The following is an 18,370-nucleotide window of genomic DNA, read 5'->3' as shown; positions in this document are numbered from 1 at the left end:
GACAGACAGACAGAGAAGTGCCCACACCTGCTTTAATGTTTTATGCACTGAAATAACGTAACATTATAACTTGATTTTGAAACTGAAAAAAAAAGAAGCTTGAACGTAAAAAAATTCACAAAGCTAGGGTGTTCTGGGTGGTTGTTACTGGCCCAGGACAATAGAGTGCTGCTGGGATGACATTTTTTGTAGGCCAAAAACTAGAAATTTTTTTTTAGCAAGTCTGTTTCCATGGTTCTGAATGGGTTTTTGTTTAAATGGCAAAAATTACTTCTGCTCAAGATATTTCACATTTTATTATATGAGATAAAATACATCAGTTATAGCCCCTTGTTATTTTTTTAAAGCTTTTACTTTTCTCAGTCCTTCCAGAAAAACGTGATTATGCAATCGCATGATTTAATGCATAATCAGCCAAAGTCTGCATATTTATTAATTAGGTAAATTGCCTATTTCCGCGTGCAAAATATGCGGGCTAGCATGATTTCATAATCCCTGCATTTTCGTTGCAAAAAAGTCATATATATTAGCAGAAAGTTGAAAATATTTCGTTTACTTCACACAAGAGCCGCCATTTCCCCCTATTGCCATGGGGACGTTTTGAAGTGACGTAATTACCCGACGAGAACACCATCGAAAAGCTGCAAACCCTGTGGTGAAAACATAGATATCGGTGAAACCATGATGAAGCACGCAAATTCCCATTAGCCAACAAAAATAACAGCAAGAGACCGCGCAAAGCAGTTTCCCGGTGTGTTGACCGATTTCAAAAAACAGCATCATGAAGCTTCGAAGCGTTATGAATCAGTGCGTCGATTCAGCGGTTTGGATCGCCAAAGTCACCTGCCGCGTCCCAATTCGCCTTCTTATACTACGTCCTAAAAGTATGTACTCTTTTTGTGAAGAAAAAGTACATACTTTTGAGTGTGTAGCAGAAAAGTATGCAAGCTTTGGGACGTACTACTTTGTCATCTTTAACGGACTCTGTTGCTTAGTTATGTGTCCCGTCACCGTTTAAACTGCCCTGTCAATCATCGTCACAGTTCAAATCCTCCACATTCAATTTAATTTCCTACCGTATTGGAGAGAAATGTAGTCGCACGTTGATCTGCCATTCGTGGGTCTTTAATGTAGAGACTCCTCTCATGTGTTTGCAAAGTTAATGGCCAAACGTATCATTACAAAAGTTCTCAATGCTGTTGCAGGTTAAATATAATGTGGCTAACATTGAATAAATATCTTTTCGTCAGGTTAAATACTGATAATTGCTCACTCAAGCCCCTTTATCTAATCCTCTCTACTTAGCCGTCAGACTCGCGTAACCGTCATGTTTGTAGTTTTTTAACACTTTTTATCCACGTTTGTAGTTTTCGCAATGGGTTGTGGGCAATATCAGCCGTTAGAGTGTGCATCGATCTGCACTTCGAATTCTGACCGGAAATAGTAGACCATCCGGGAATCTTTGTAATACTCTTTTAAACATACTACGATTTGGTACATACTAATTCTTTTTTCGAATACTATTTAGTACGGATAGTATGCGAATTGGGACGCAGCAACGTATTTCAGCAGTTTGACACGCGATCCGAATCATGAATCGACTCGCTGATTCATAACGCTTCGAAGCTTCATAATGCTGTTTTTTGAAATCGGTCATCACTATATAAGTCGTTATTTAGGGTTTTTTTGTGCACAAAAACTATTCTCGTCGCTTCATAAAGTTGTAATTATTGTAGAACCACTGTAGTGAGTTGGACTTTGTAACAACGTATTTAGTGCCTTTTATGGGTCTTGAGAGTGCACAGTGCATTGTGCCAATGGAGGCCTTTCTGAGCCATCGGATTTCAACTAAAATATCTTCATTTGTGTTCCGCAGATGAACGGAGGTCTTACAGGTGTCCAACGACATGAGGGGAAGTCATTAATGACAGAATTTTTATTTTTGGGTGAACTAACCCTTTAAGAGATTGCACTTTGTGCATTGGAAGCACTCAAATGTCTGTTTTGACTAGCTACCTCTGTAAAACAGGAAGTAATTTTTTCAGTGGTTGTAGCATATTCCTTTTGTAAAGCTACAGAACTTGTTTGACTCAGTGTTTTGTAAATTTGAGCCATGTGTTTATTAAAGTCTTCAATAAAACAAGATGAGAACTTAAATATTCCCAGCACCTTCTGTGATGTAGTGCTTTTTTTCTCTTTTTCATCAAACCGCAGTTTTTGCAAGTTCCCGCAATTTTATCGCATAAAATTGCATAAATCAAGGATTTTTGCCCGCAACAATCACAAAAAAAAGCCGTATTTTTCTGGAAGGACTGTTTTCTTGAAAAAGGCGGCTGCAAACAAGTGGTCAAATAGGACTACAGAGGTTGTCGGGGACATTGAAGGGTAAACAACACACACAGTTTCTGCCAATCTCCTGTTAATCTTGAGTACCTTTAGAGTTGTATTGCATCCTTCATATCTCCGAGGAATCTTTAGTTTTATCATATTTATAAAAGACAGATGCGCTGTACCGATTCTTTCCGAAAACAGCCGAAGGCGTGCAGTGGGCGGAGCTTAAGAGTCACGAGCACACACCTATGACACACACACACACGCAATTCATTATACGTTTGTTTGTGTTGTTTACATTATATGCACTTACGCGCCGACATTACATCAAATATTTGGGCACCGGATTATCACAAATGTTTTATGTTTATTGAACACAATATACAATCATTGACTGAACATATTTGTGTTCGGTGTAAGCACTTAAAACGTCAAGGTACCATCATAGTAGTTTCGTGCACGCGTGAATGTCATGGCAACATACAACACAAATACTTAAAGTAACACGTAAATGCGCGTAACTAACGTAAATCAAGCAAGCTAATACCGGAGGGAATAATATGAATTTTTTTTCCAGAAACCTTCTTGCACAAAATAAATTATAGCACTTTAAAGGAGCTGTATCTATGTATATTTATTTTCAAAAACTTTCCAGGGCCTTGAATATTTATTTTCCGATTCACCAACTTTCAAGGATTTAAAGGACCCGTGCGAACCCTGATAACATTTATTTTGAATTGTTTTCCTTTCCTTGTTTTTATTTCAGAAGGCAATAACATTAGCATAGAAAAGAAAACAATAGGACAAATATAATAAAAGAAAGATGCAAATTAAATAAACTGATTTTAATTTTCCAGGCACAGTAGGTATACCTAAAAACAGCATTCAAAATCAAATGAAAAAATAAATAAAACGGCATCTTCTTCACTGTATGAATAAAATGTATATTAATTCTTATATTAGGCAGCTGTCACTTTAAGAACTACAGTAATGCACGGCCACGGATCCAATATAATGATACACATACATGATTTCTTCCAGATGTTTACATTCCCTTAGGACAAAACAAACTGTTTATGAACTGTATCAAATATATCAAAACTGGCAAGGCGTGCAGCCTCGTCTCAGTTTAGAAGTGGTTGAAATTACAGTAAACAAGTGTACGTTGTGAACAAATAATTTGTAGAGATCTGAGAGAAGCAGTAGCCATGATGAACAGCAGATTTGTACGGACTGTCGAGGCATCTGATGACCAAACTACATTCACAAATCAAGTGAATTGAAATTGAAAAATCAAGTGGGCCCGGGCTGATTTATGTTCACAATGGACATTTTTAGCGAACGTTAGCTGAAAGCGAACCGTACCCAGACTACCTCCCGAGACGGTCTTGGTTCGGGTCACGTTTAAGGGGTCTGAGATCATTTAGAGTGTTCACATATGGGTCAAAAATCACCCCTGAAAATGACCAAAGCCACGTTTCCACCGCAGGAACTTTCCCCAGGAACTAGGAACTTTGGGGTGGTACTCGGTGTGTTTCGACCGCAGGAACCAGGGTTTAAATGAAGTTCCGGGTAAATATTTCCCCCTCCAAACGGCCCTGCTCCCGGGGTAGTACTTTTTCAAAGTTCGAGAACTTTCAGGGGTGGGACTTGGGCGCTGAACATGCTGATTGGTTGAACTCATGCAGCATTTTATTTCAACCGGCAGTTTTAAAAGTCTTTTGCGAGGTTCGTTCGTTCTGCGTTCAGTAAATATCAGTCTTGCTCTTTTCTGTCTGATGGCGCGCGTTCGTTTCAGCCATCTCACGGTCAATGTCCGTAATAGCTGATAATAACATACGTTGTCTTATTTTAAATCGAGCTTTACGAGCTTTCAGAATACGCTTTAGTATCAGTGCTCGTCTCTTTTCCGCCGTTTTGTTAATGACCTCTTTATTAAACCACTACATAACTACCAAAAGCAGCGCTGCTTGCATCTCCTTGTTATTGTTGCAGACAGTATCGCGCAAAAATGATTACTGTCCGTCGCTGACTGGGAGGAGCAGCCGCGCACAGTCCTATATCACTGGACTAATTTGCCTAATCTTCCCGGTACTTAAGACCGCAGTGGAAACGCAGACAGTAGCAGATCTGGGGGGAAAAGTTCCTGTAAAAAAAGTTCCTGCTACAAATTGTTCCGGGTAATTTCGGTGGAAACGCGGCTCAAGTGCGAAAAGACCCTGATCGCTAGTATCATTCCTTTCACACATAAATCATGCAAGTTACATGTGATGCAATGATGCAATATTGCCAGCCTTATCAAACACCACCAACAGTGCACCCATCTCTGACATTTCCCTTCCTCTTTCCAGGACAATTATAATTAAATGTCTACATCAAAGTGCCGATTCACTGCCTACATGATTAAAATCCCCATTTTAGGCCCATTCCCACCAGCCTCTCTCCTTCCTGTTCTACTCTCATCACTCTTTCATCCCTCGCAGCATGAATCAGACTTGGCTCCTATCAGTCTCCTTTCTTCACGTTATCAAGGGCCAGAGCTCATATAGCCAGCTGATTGTGTATTTGAGCCCATTTAAGTCCATTTAAGTCCATTTTGCAGGGGCCACAAAGCCAAAGAGACGCACACATGGGGGTTCTTTGTTACAGCACTATCCCTTCCACAGCCACTTCCTGTCCATTTGTCTGAGCGTCTCAGTTTAATGTGAGTTTGGGGTGATTTGTTTTCTGTGGTTTCGCAGCTCTGCAGACTTGCTGATGGGACAAAAATGTAAAACATGCCACTGACAGTCAGCAGAATGCAAACTTACACCGTACCCACATACTCATGTATTTTAACTCTCAAAACAGAGCTACACTTTCATTATCTCATGATTGCAATACAAAAAAATAAATAAAAATAAATGTAGAAGAAAAAAAGTTTAGATTCTTGTAATACATTTTGCGATGTGCAGATAGAATTCCTCTGCTGTGCACTTGTTATTTTTGGAAGAGAATGGAGTCATGCATTTTTTGTACTCTTATTATTTTTTGTACTCTTATTATTCTTCCAAAGCATAGACATTCACCTAACACAAGCATCTATTACAGCCTCCTCATCAGTTCTTTATCTATATTTACGCTCAGCCTTAAAATAAAATAAAGATAAAGTCCAAAATATTTGAATACCTTTGCCACACTTAAAAATGCATGAAAGCTAATATTATTTTTGTTTAAAGAAATCAATCGCATGACACTGATTTTTTGTGTGCATCTATTATTTTTTCAAAAATACTTCTGACGTCCCCTTACAAAAAAATAAGTATACTTCAAGTTAATTTTATTACTAGAAACTTATTACTATATACATATGAAAGTTCAAGTATATTTTAAGTATGCTTTATGTTAAGTATACTAACATCAATGTACTAGTAGTGTACTTGTAAGTGTACTTTTTCAGTACTACTTGGGACTAAATTTGTCCACTTTTTAGTGTATAAAAGTATTTTAAATTGAGTTTACAAACTAGTTTACAACTGTTTTTCATTTGTACAAGTGAACTGATTATATACCTGTACTGATAGTTTACTAGTTAAATACTAGTTAATGAAAAAAAATGATTCTAGCTTAATGCATTCTTTTTTTTTATCAACACTTGAATGTGGTAAAGTTTCATAAAAAAAAGCAACATTTGCTGAGAAAATGTGTTTTTGTCAAAACATAGATCGAGTTCATCAACACCCCCCAAAGCTTGTAGTCTTTACCTCTTCCTGGGTCAACATTTAATTTGGTAATGTTTGGCAGTTTGGAAACATATGCTGTTTAATGTTTGATGATCACGTTAGATTACATGTGCGCAAGCAATGCTTCTATTGCTTGTTTCTGCTTTTTCTTCGGTAGCCTTTTAAACGGGATATTCTGTACTATTTCAGAAGATGCATAATAGCGCCCCCTTCCGTATAACAGTGAAAGCATTTATTGCTGGAAATTTCCATCAATGGCAGAGAAAGAGTAAGTAGATTTGAAATAAATTCAAATGTACACGACTAGTGGACACAAAAAATTCACATACTTAGAATTAGGAACATATCTGTTTTCTTTATAAATCAATATTTTCAAACAAATCTATTGTATTGGATGCCAAAACATGCAAGTTTATAAGACAGTATGCAAAACTATGTGAAATCAAGTATTTAATAGGCTGCTCAATCAAAAGAGTAAACACAACTACAAGCCAAGTACCTACTTAGAATACTATATACTTTTAAGTAGCCTATATCTTGATCAAAAGATAACATAACTTATAACATAATCTCCATCCAGGACAGACAGGAACCTTGGAGTTGTGAATGACGATCAGTTAAACTTCACAGACCACATTGCTAGAAGTGTTTGCCTTATACAACATTAGGAAGATCAGTCCCTTCCTACCAGAGCATGCTACACAACTCCTTGTCCAAGCTCTTGTTCTATCCAGACTGGCCTATTGTAAAGCTCTCTTGGCAGGCCTTCCAGCATGCACTGTCAAACCTCTGCAACTGATCCAGAATGGTCTTTAACAAGCCAAAGAAAGCGCACGTCACTCCTCTCTTCATAAACTTGCATTGGTTACCTATTGCCACATGCTTCAAATTCATGGCACTGATGTTTGCCTACAGAACAACCACTGGCTCTGCACCTAGTCACACCTAGTCTGCACCTAGACTAGTCACAGCACTTATATATTGTTGCCCTATTGTCGGTTTCATTGCTTATATTGTTCTCCTCATTTGTAAGTCGCTTTGGATAAAAGTGTCTGCTAAATGATATGTAAATGCAAGATTGAGTAAAGGAACAGGCCAAATATACTTCGACTTTTCTGTCAGTATAATTTAAGTATAAATAAAGAAATAAAATTTTTCACCCAAAAATGAAAATCTTGTTATCATTTACTCACCCTCATATTGTTCCAAACCTGAATATTTTGCTTCTGCTGAACACAAAAGATGATATTTTGAAGAATGTCGGTAACCAAATAGTTGATTGGCCCGTTGACTTCCATAGTATTTTTTTTCCTCCATACTATGAAAGTCAATGGGGCTCATCAACTGTTTGGTTACCAGTATTCTTCAAAATATCTTCAGCAGTGTTCAGCAGAAGATTTGAAAATGATAACAAATGTTTTAAATGATTTAAAAATGGTAACACTTTATTTTGATGGTCCCTTTTGAACATTCTGTTGACTATAAGTAACAACTAAATGTAAACTAACTTTCATTAGAGTATTAGTAGAAAGTCTGCTTAATATCTGCCAGTGCTTTATCGTGATGTTCCCCGAATAGACATTCTACTGACTTTGAGTAACTTTGGATGTACATGTCAACTTATTCTAACCCTAACCCTACCAGTCTACTAGTACTCTACTAACACTTTAATGAGAGTTACTAAACATGTAGGTGCAACGTTACTTATAGTAAACAGAATGCGTTATAGGGACCATCAAAATAAAGTGAAACCAATTTTTTTTATTGTTCAAATGTCTGTGTTTTGTTGGCAATCAACGCATAAGTGATAATTGATAATGTAAACAACACAAACGAATAGTGAATCGAAAGTTATCCAGGGACAATGCCATGATGTATTGTGTGCGTGTCTGTGTGCGCGCTCGTGACTCTTTAGCTCTGCCCACTGCACACCTTCCATGAGTTTGGCTCTTTTTTCGGAAAATAATCAGAACAGTGTATCTGTCTTTTATAAATATGATAAATATGATGATTTATAGCTTGATGCATTCAAGAACATGAACTCAACACATTCTGGTCGTCTTAATTGAAGCAGAACATTGTTTAAAATGACCATTGGACCTATAAGCAATGGCAACAATGTCTACGAAAAGCTTGTGGCATTAATTAAGATTCCTGTTCACTGTCCTATTATGTCACATAATAACCTCATAATACCCTCATAATCAGGCCCTTCAGATTTCCTACACAGAGTGACTGATATATTGCATCTCTTTCAAATCTATTTGGATTGTAAAGAAGGGTGCATTAAACCATAGTGCAAGTACAAAGGATGTGCTCATCTTACACTACATTTCTAATCATCTAAGCCAAGCAGAGGCCAACACATTTTTAGATGCTGTGGAGTGTGTCAGTAACTGAATTCAATAAAGGCACTACAAGCGAATATTAATGATTGCATGAGCTGGCAAGATTGGCTCACTCAGTGTGACGCTGTCATCTCCATAACTCATCTAATTGATCAACCTGTATGTTCTCTTCATCCCACTCAACATTATCATATTTCTGCTGTGTTGGCGTCAGATTTATAACGTGTTCAGTTGGGTCAATGTTGACCCATCCTGATCTCACCCAAAGCATCCTTCCAAATTCCCCTTGCATAAATGATCTTTAACTGTAACCGAGTATAAGGTTTTTCTTTACGAATCTACTAAATGGAAAATGGACTGTTGATCAGGAATGTGTGCATGTGCTTGTTGTTGTGTTTGCTGTTGTCATTGAGGCATCTAGACGATGTGGGTTTGTGGCTCGCGTCCAAATAGTCTGTTTTAAGATTTGGCTCTAATCGGCTCTAAATGTAATTTGAAGAGGTTTGAATGGGAAGGAGTGCAGCCATTAGAAATTAAATCTTGATAGTAACAGTCTTATCAGGATGCGAGGGAAAAGGTGTCCATTTTGCCTCACCATCATTTATAAAGATGGTATCAAGTGTGTTGCATACAGCATAGCCTAATAGAAAGGATTATTATTCATTTTAGTAACCGATTTGCTAATCAGAAAATGCTTTTCAACCAGATCAAACTAATGTTCCGTTCCAAGGTCAAAAGCACAGTTCTTATAGTGCGGGATTATGTTGTGATTGACTTGTGTTAACAGTACAGATTTGCAACAAATGTGAATGACACCTCAAACCATGTGGCTTGTTGCAAATAAATGGATAAAAACAAGTCTAAAATCTTTTTAAAACTGCCATCACAATACGCCCACCCGTGACCATGATCAAATATTTAGTTACAATCTGTGACAGTGGCAAAGTATTTTTATTTCATTACTGTACTTCAGTACATGTTATCAGAGCATTTTTATTTTGGGAAACTTTTTCTTCACTACATTCCAAAACATAATATTGTACTTTTTACTCCACAACCTTTCACAAAAACATATCTATTCTTGAATGCCTACTTCCTCATTTCCAACTGAAGATCTCGACACCCTCTCTGAGGCACGATAGTGATGTAGAATTCGTTAACAAGCTGATTCTATTTAATGAACCAGTAATCATTTTGCAAATAACAGTGAATGATTAATTCATGAATTGGACTTGCAGCTGTTCTCGAGTCAACTACTCGTCGAGTCAGTTGATTCAATGATCCGATCAGAGCGAATCTTTTAACACTTCACTGAATTGTCTGACTCAAAAATTGACCAGAACTGGGAAATCCTCGCAACCTGAGATGGTGCAAAAAGTATAGTTATTAATGGCAAATATTAGCATTGATTATTGTAAAGGAAAATTATATTTAGGTCATGACTGTCAATTATTATTAGTGCCGTAAAAGGTTGAAATATCGATACCCATTGAACTGTATGAAATGATTGAATGTGGAAATTATCCACATTTGCATGTTAATATTCTTAAGTCTGAATCAGGCTCGAATTGGTTTAAAATTTACGCCATCCTTAATATTTGCACCTAAGCAGATAAAACTTATGGTAAGGGGCGTGACATTTCCCGAACACATGCTACGTGGTGCCAATCACAACACACTGGGCCAGCTAACCAATCACAGCACATTTTGTATTTCGTAAGAAGGGGCTTCCTCGAAACTACATTGCGCGTTCGAGCCAGACTGCGGAGAGAGGTGCTGTAATAATGTAAAATAAATGAAAGTTTACTGCTGTTACACTTGAAATATACATAAAAGTATTCTTTTATACAATAAAAACAATAGTTCCAAGTAGTATTGAAACAGTACACTTACAAGTATTCTTCTAGTATATTTGTATTAGTATACCTACTGCATAAAGCATACTTAAAAATATACTTGAACTTTACTTAAGTATACTTAATAAAATTAAGTTATTTTTTGTTCATACTTATTTTTTGAAAGGGTACGCAACTGCCACTTTGATGCTTCAAAAAGTTCACAATTAGATTATAAAACTAATCCATATGAATTGAGCAGTTTAGTCCAAATTTTCTGAAGAGACAATCTTTTTATATGACAACAGATTTTATTTAGGCTTTTATTCACATAAACATTCAATGCACAAATCAGTTGTGGTAAGCGGAAGCTAAAACATGTTCGCTTTACGTGCGAGAACCAATGACGTCTCCTCAGAAATTTTTTGACTAAACTGCTCAATTCATAAAGATTAGTTTTTCTTTATGAACTTTTTGAAGTGTCAAAATGGCAGTTGCGCAACTGTCAACAGAAGGACAGAAATCTCTCAGATTTCATCAAAATGATCTTCATTTGTGTCCCGAAGATGAAGTCTTATGGGTTTGGAATGACATGAGGGTAAGTAATTAATGATAGAATTAAATTTTTTAGGTGAATTAACCCATTAACCAGTGCTCTGTCGCTTGCATCTGATTAATGTGTCTTTCTAATCGAGTGAACTTTTGTTCTTGTTTTCAGCCGTGTTATCGCACAACTCCACCACCACTCCATCAATCTTTAATCTTTCAGGACAGTGCAGCAGCAACACAATCTTTGCTGTGAAAAAACAAGATAAGCATTCAAAGAGGAGAAGGCAGAACTTCCTGCCCAAAACTGAAACAAAAAGGCACGATGGACGGAGAAACAACGATAAAGCAAAGTTTGTGTTTCGTGACATTTTCCGGCCCCTTTTGTCAGTCTGTGTAAAACAGACTGCTGTTTCCAAGATAAGAGCCTCAGTGCTTCAAAACAACATACCCACAGTTAAACCACAAAAGATTAATGAGAGCTGTGTCACCACACACAGACACACACAGGCTCTGCGTAAATGAAAGATTTGGTCCCCGCGCATTAGGCAGTAAGGGCCCTATCTTGCACCCAGCGCAATTGACTTTGTACTCAGACGCATGTGTCATTCCTATTTTGCACCCGCGCAAAGCGCGCTTTTCCCTCCACAGAAGCACGTCGCTAAACTAGTGAATGAACTTGCGCTACCTGGGCGGTTCAGCGCAAAAAAGGAGGCGTGTTCCGGCACAAACAATCCCTGGTGCTATTTTGCTGTTCCATTAAACAATTGCGCCACTGACCAGAAAAAACCTAGTCTAAAGTCAGTGGCGCGTTGCGCGTTGTTCATTATGCTATTTTAAGGGCGCATGCTTGACCATAATGTATAGCGTGCACAACGCGCATACACTTTGCTCATGTAATCTACACAGATGCAACAGTTATTTTTGCAAATCATAAATTGTTACACTAAAAAATATTAACACATGAGATGACGGAAATCATTGTGGTGTGCCACGAAGATGTGAAAAAAGAGGCATAAATCTAGCTTACAAATTATTCAGGCTAATTGTAGTCTAATAATTAAGGAGACCTGTTTGCCCAATAGTGGCAACTTCTGGCAAGACATATATGTATATAAGGACATCTAACAAATTGGTTTGTCCGTCAAGAACCAGGAAAAAAAATCGGTGAGGGTGGACGCAGCGATGTCCTCTGCTGGCGTCAGGTCCTGAGTAGAGGCAGATCCACCTCCCGTTTCACGGCGTGCCCGTTTGATGCTGGCAAGCTTGGACTTTCCCCGTCTTCTGATGTCATTGTAGCGCTTGCGGCACTGGTGCGACGTCCTGGGGATGCCAGCTGATGAAACAATTGTGGCTATTTCCTCCCACGCCTGTTTAACCGACGCTATTTTGGGTGGGTTTCTCCCATCCCCATACAACACAACTTCTCTGTCTTTCACTGCTCTTACAAGAACATCAGTCTCCTCGGCTGTGAACCGCTCCTGGCGTGCGCCTGGTAAATACGCCATAATAATAGCAATCCATAATGGAACTTGCGCACCTGCTTTTACAGGGAATGTTGGATGACGCTCTGATTGGTTTATTCACGTTACGCCCAAACCACACCTATGAATAATGAAGCTACTTCAGACCAACCCATTTTAGATTTGCGCCGGGCGCAAGAGCCATTTATCCCGCCGGGAAAATGGCAACAGCGCCGAGACCCGCCCACAAAGTTACTTGCGCTTCGCGCTTTGACACATTCGTTTCAGATCGTTAAAATAGGGCCCTAAATGTTACCGTCTGAAAGAATGGGGTCTAGAGATGGTCACGACAGTTGACCTGTCATCCAGTGGCTGACTAATTGATGATAAGTGAGGTCGATCAAATGAGATTTGTTCTGTTTTTGTGTCAATGCTTTAAAGGGTCATGAACTGAGAAATCTTATTTTGACATATAAGAGGTCATCATACTAGTTTCAGAACTGAAAACTTCCTTGTTAGTCCAAAAACAGCTTATGTTGAAACCAAGCCCAGTTAACGACTCATTGATTCTATAGAGGCATATTCCACAATAAGAACAACGCCTACTTCCTCATTGCAACTTTGGCCCCGCCCACTGGTGTGTTAGTGAGATGACGAGGAAAGAAGAGCAATACAGGATGGACTACAAATAACATTACCTTCCAAAAAAAGGAATGTGGATATCTATTTTTTAACAATGTAAATGTCTCAGTTAAGCATTACTTATTTGTATTCGGTACATTTCACTATGGATTCTTTGGTAAATCAGTCGCAATTTCGGAGCAGGCTTTGCAAACAGACTTTTACAATATGGGCTCGACAGTAATGCGACAACATGCAAGTAACTGTGTTAATCCTAATGCATGATCTGACCAGTGATTTCTGATATGTAATGATTCATGACACATGTTATTCAGTGACTGAGTTCTGGGGTCCGTTCTTCATACCTCGCTTAATACATCTGAGATGATTTGACAGATCCCAGATCTTTTAATCGTGATAACTGATCTCTGACTAATTTGGTTCTTCAAACGAATTTGCAGATTGGATTAAAATATCTGGATTAAGTTATCTGAGATTACTGTTCACGTTACTGATTACTGATCACGTTCTTGTGTTCCCTGAAGAGGGCAGATGTATCGATACTCGAAATCACGATCAGCAATGCAGCGATTGGCTGGCGGCAAGACAATGTAATGTAATGACATCATATAATTACAAAAGCCTGGCAAAAAACTTGACAATTTAAAAAAAACAAATAATAAAAAAAAACAATCTTGACCTTTATAAGGAAACAGCCAAACGACCAAACCAACATAAAAGTTATAATAGATAAATGAAATGTGCACTGTTTTTTTCCCCAAATGATTCCCAATTATTTATATTCACGATTTTATATTATTTGTACACCTTTACATTTTTATTTCAATGTTGTTATTTGCAATTCATTTAATTTTTTATTCAATTTGAAGCAGATTTTTTACGTGACAGCATTAATTAAAGTTTCTTAAGGGTCAAGATCAAGTTATCTGCATCTCCTGCGCTGCATCAAGCCATCCCATAATATCTGTCACCACTGAAATGAATACACGGCTCAGATTAACTGTACGGCATTTATGTAAGACTGCAATAACATTATAAAGTAATTATTCTATCAAAAATAAATCTCTCAATCAAGTGGCTGTGTCTATAGTATTATACACAACATTATAATATTTTTTTAAATATATTTTTATATTATTATAATTTAAAATTATTATTGCCCTTGGTTCAGTAAGGAACTCTTATAATAGAGTAGCAGTGGTTGGGACACATTTTAAGTGTCAATCTAATCCTGTTTACATGAAATAACATGCACTCGCAAGCAGGTTTAAGCTTCCGGACCTGTTGCTATGGCAGCAAGTCCAGGATGAGTGTCGAAAAACCAAACAATCCAAGATCATGTCAAATCGTCAACAATCAAATCCAGCTAACCGAGTTAGCGACGTCCAAAGAACAGACTCCCGGACATCAAAACTCCTGTAATAATCAACTAATCTCTTATTTACATTGTGTTTGCACTGTTAGTTATGCTGAAAGCATTTGTTAGTGTGCAGAAATCGAGTTGCAATGACGAGGTCACTGCATTCATGCGCTCAACATGTCTGTGATCGGCTACAATGCTCATCACTGCAACCTTTCATGCAACGATCTAAATATAATGCCATAGATCTACACGGCCCTTACAAAAGAGCGTTCAAATCAGAGGGCTAAATCAGGGTATGAAAAATGCCTTTTATTTCTGAACTATGACCACTTTTGATGTAAAATTCATATTAACATTATAAGTGCACCACAGGAAACATAATAAAACAATAAAACAATGCTGTTCACGACCCCTTTAATTAGCATGCAAGGTTTTAAATTCCAACCCTCCAAAAAAATCTACGATGGACTGTGCTTTCAATCCCCTTAAAAATAGGTGATTATGTGATTATGAAACAGTATGGTTCATTCTCTTCGATTTGTGCTTCATTTCTCTAATCTGAAGTCACAAAACAAAATACAACCAAATATAAAACCATTGCTGATGTTCAACACTACCAACACTAGATGTACAGTATATAACAAAATGTCTAAGACATGTATGAAGTTAAACATTTTAAAATGCATTTTGACCTCTAAATCCCATTGCACAATTGTTGGGGTTGGTATGATTTTTTAAAAAGTATTTTATGCTCATCAAGACTGCAGTTATTTGATCAAAAATACAGTAGAAACAGTAATATTGTGAAATATTACAATTTACAGTCCCTTATATTTTAAAATGTAATTTATTCCTTTCATGTTAAAGCTGAATTGTCAGCATCATTACTCTAGTCTTCAGTGTCACATGATCTTTCAGAAATCTTTCCAATATTTTCTGCTCAAGAAACATTTCATATTATCAACGTTGAAAACAGCTGTGCTGCTTAATATTATGCTGGAAAAGGTAATATGTTTTTTTCTGGATAGAAATTTTTTGAAACAGAAAGTTTTGTAACATTATACATTTCTTTATTTTAACTTTTGATCAATTTAATGCAACCTTGCTGAATATAAGTATTATTTTCTCATCTCTAATGAGGAGTGATGAACAAATAGTTTAGAATCAATAGAAGTTTTAATTCCAAACTTACAAGTAGTTAAATGAAATGGACAAGTTCACCATATTTAATTATGCAATATTACTTTATTACTTTGAGGCAACGTTATAGGGTTCACAGTGCAGTCTAAATGCACCGACTGCAATAATCAAACCCATTACACATAAACACAGACAACTGAGCATCTGGTGAGAGAGAAAGAGAGTCAGAGAGAGAGAGAACGAGTGAAACAGCAGGTGAAAATGAGGGTTGCAGAAGTGCAGCTCTCAGAAACAGCTCTCTTACCAAAGAGATTCACACAATCTGCCACAGAGAGAAAAAGAGACACACACAGACACAGAGAGAGTGCTGCACTCCCCACACACAAGTAAAACACTCTCTCATAGACCAAAACCCCATTTCTGCAGCGTTACCACAACCACAACTGTGGGATGAGAGAGGAAGATGAATAGCCTTCCAAAATAGGATCAAAACAAAAACATCTTAAAGGGACAGTTCACCTAAAAATGAACTTTCAGTCATCGTTTACTCACCCTCATTTCATTACAACCTGTAGAACGCCTAAGGAAAAAATCTGAAAAATGTGCTGGTCTCTGAAGCTTTCAAGCTTCAAAAGTGACATAAAAGTATCATACAAGTGGTTTTTGTGACTAATATTCCAAGTCAACTGAAGTCATATGACAGCTTTATGTGAGGAACACATTAAAAATGTTCCCCACTGATCGGTTTACAGTCTGTAAATTCAATTTTGAACCGTGTTATTCCGATTCATGATTCATGAACGAGCCTGGTCATAGATGTATATGTAGATGTCTCATTAGCGCTTGCACGGATCAATGAGGCATTTAAGATCGATATATCTATGACCAGGCTCATATTTTGACCTCACTAAGCGGAAGTTATGGCTGAGCTCAGAGATGATCATGTTCGTCTGATAAGAGGTAAAATAATAGCATAAATACTGTTCGGTTTCTCGCAGAAACTGATCGTTTCGCTAGATAAGACCCTTATTCACCGTCTGGTATCGTTTAAAGCCCTTTAAAGCTGTTCTGAAACTGTCATTTGGACCTTGAACCGTTTGGAGCCCATTGAAGTCCATTATATGGAGAAAAATCCTGGAAAGTTTTCATCAAAAAACGTAATTTCTTTTCAACTGCAGAAAGTAAATGATCAGCAAAAGTTTATCTAAAAGTGAACTAATCCTTTAAGCTTGATAGCCTCTTAATTTATTGTAATTAAAAGGAAAAAGAGTGACCAGAACATTCTTCAAAATGTCTCCTGTGTTTCATGGAAGAATGAAAACTGGTTCAGAACAACATCAGGGCGATTAAATGATGACAGAATGTCAATTTCTGGATGAACTACGAAGCATGGCTCTCAACCCATGCGTCTAGACAGACAGCAGATAAAATGTAATGCTAAATGCAAACAACCTCATAATTGTGTGTAGTTAACGAAGCAAAATAAACTGGCTTATCAACTTTTAAGAGGGAAGACAAAGTGCTTCCCATGTTTTTTTGTTGTTGAAAATAAAGGAAAAGTGTCCTATCAACCTCTACGTTATTTTGGCACAAATCCATCTGTAAGCTAACCAAATTAGACGCCAACATTGACGGGTTGTACAGCATGTCCTCATCCTGTAAACCACAGAACTATGTGTGAGGTTAAAGAAAAGCATTTTGGCACCACAAAAATTCAATTGTTGGGTCACAACTTGATGTCCAAAGAAAAGTCCTGAAGCAAAACCACCAATTGACTCAAGATACAAGGAGCATTTCAGTCCAATTCAAGACAGAAAAGTACAAAAAAGTAGTAAGTGGATAAAGAACAGACTTACCAGTCCAGAGGCAAAAAACACAGCAAGCAGAGCCAGACACGCTCCCATGACGATGATCAACAGGAACACGATGAGCGGATGCTGCTGGCTCATACGGTAGTAAGACTCGTACACCCAGTCTGGAGACTTCAGCCCCCCGGATGACACCATGTCCTCTGGACCCTCCAGCAGGTAAACTGTCTGTTGGAACATGGGGTCCGGCTGGACCCCGGCGCTCACCCCCGAGCCTTCGTCTTCGTCCTCTTCCTCCTGCTGCTGCCGTTCTGGCTCGTCCTCTTCTGAAAGAGTACTCAGCTGCGGCGGGTGGGACAGATGTGTCCCGCGCCAGGGCAGGAGAGAAAGCGCTGCCGCACGCAGCATTCTCCAGCCAACATGATGAACTGAGCAGCGGAGAGCGACTGAGACACACACAAGAGAGCGTGTGAGAGGAGGAGGAGAGAGAGAGAACGATACAGAGAGAGAGAGAGAGAGAGAGAGAGCACGGGAGAACACCAGTGTTTGTTTGACAGCGAGGCAGAGCGCAAGCTCTCAGAAGTGACTTCGTGGAGTGTTGGAGAGAGGAAGAGAAAGTCTTCAAAAGAATGTGGACGGAAGCGAAGAGGAAAAGGGAGGAGAGAGGAAAGGGAGTGGTGTGCTTGACGGAGACCTAGCAGGCACAGTAATGTCTGCTATGCAGCGTGTGGCAGGTTCAGTGATATGAGTTTATCAGTGTTGACTGATTGGACACCCAGAGGAAAATGAGTTGCTCAGATGCTGTTCTGATTTTATGTAATTTTATGTGAAGCGGCTATAGCTCAGCTCTTGGAAAAATTTGATGACAAATTTTTTACTTCATATACTGATATCTCTGACTTCTCATCTGATTTCAGACCTTTTAGAATCTTGGCAAATCCGAGTACCATCCGTGAAAGATCAATGCAGTCTTTTTCACAGAGGTAAAATCTTAAAAAGCAGCAGCCTTAAGCAATAGTCTCCATTTGCACTGTAATATCATTGCAGTCTATGAGAAACAATGGAGGTATTAAAGAGATCTCGTTTTCATTTTCTATGGGGAGAGACTTACAATTAGAACAATAAAAACATTAATGAATGAAAAAACAAAGACAAAAGACTGCTTGAGAAGA

At 38.1% G+C, this 18,370-nt stretch overlaps 1 protein-coding gene across 2 annotated transcripts in view; it reads right to left on the bottom strand.

Moving 5' to 3' along the window:
* The window catches only part of adcy2b (adenylate cyclase 2b (brain)), a 96,962-nt gene extending 79,121 nt beyond the window's left edge, over window positions 1-17,841 (bottom strand). For both annotated transcript variants that reach the window (XM_079829751.1, XM_079829752.1), the window contains exon 1: window positions 17,247-17,841. In XM_079829751.1, the coding sequence (XP_079685877.1) occupies window positions 17,247-17,606 (360 nt within the window). In that variant the 5' untranslated portion in view covers window positions 17,607-17,841. The remainder of the gene's footprint in view (window positions 1-17,246) is intronic.
* Window positions 17,842-18,370: the final 529 nt, after the last annotated feature.

This window comes from Gobio gobio (genome assembly GCF_949357685.1).
Source record: "Gobio gobio genome assembly, chromosome: 11".
In the NCBI taxonomy this organism is placed as follows: Eukaryota; Metazoa; Chordata; class Actinopteri; order Cypriniformes; family Gobionidae; genus Gobio; species Gobio gobio.
The sequence above is the reverse complement of the archived record's forward strand: the minus strand, read 5'-3'. Positions and strand labels throughout refer to the sequence as shown.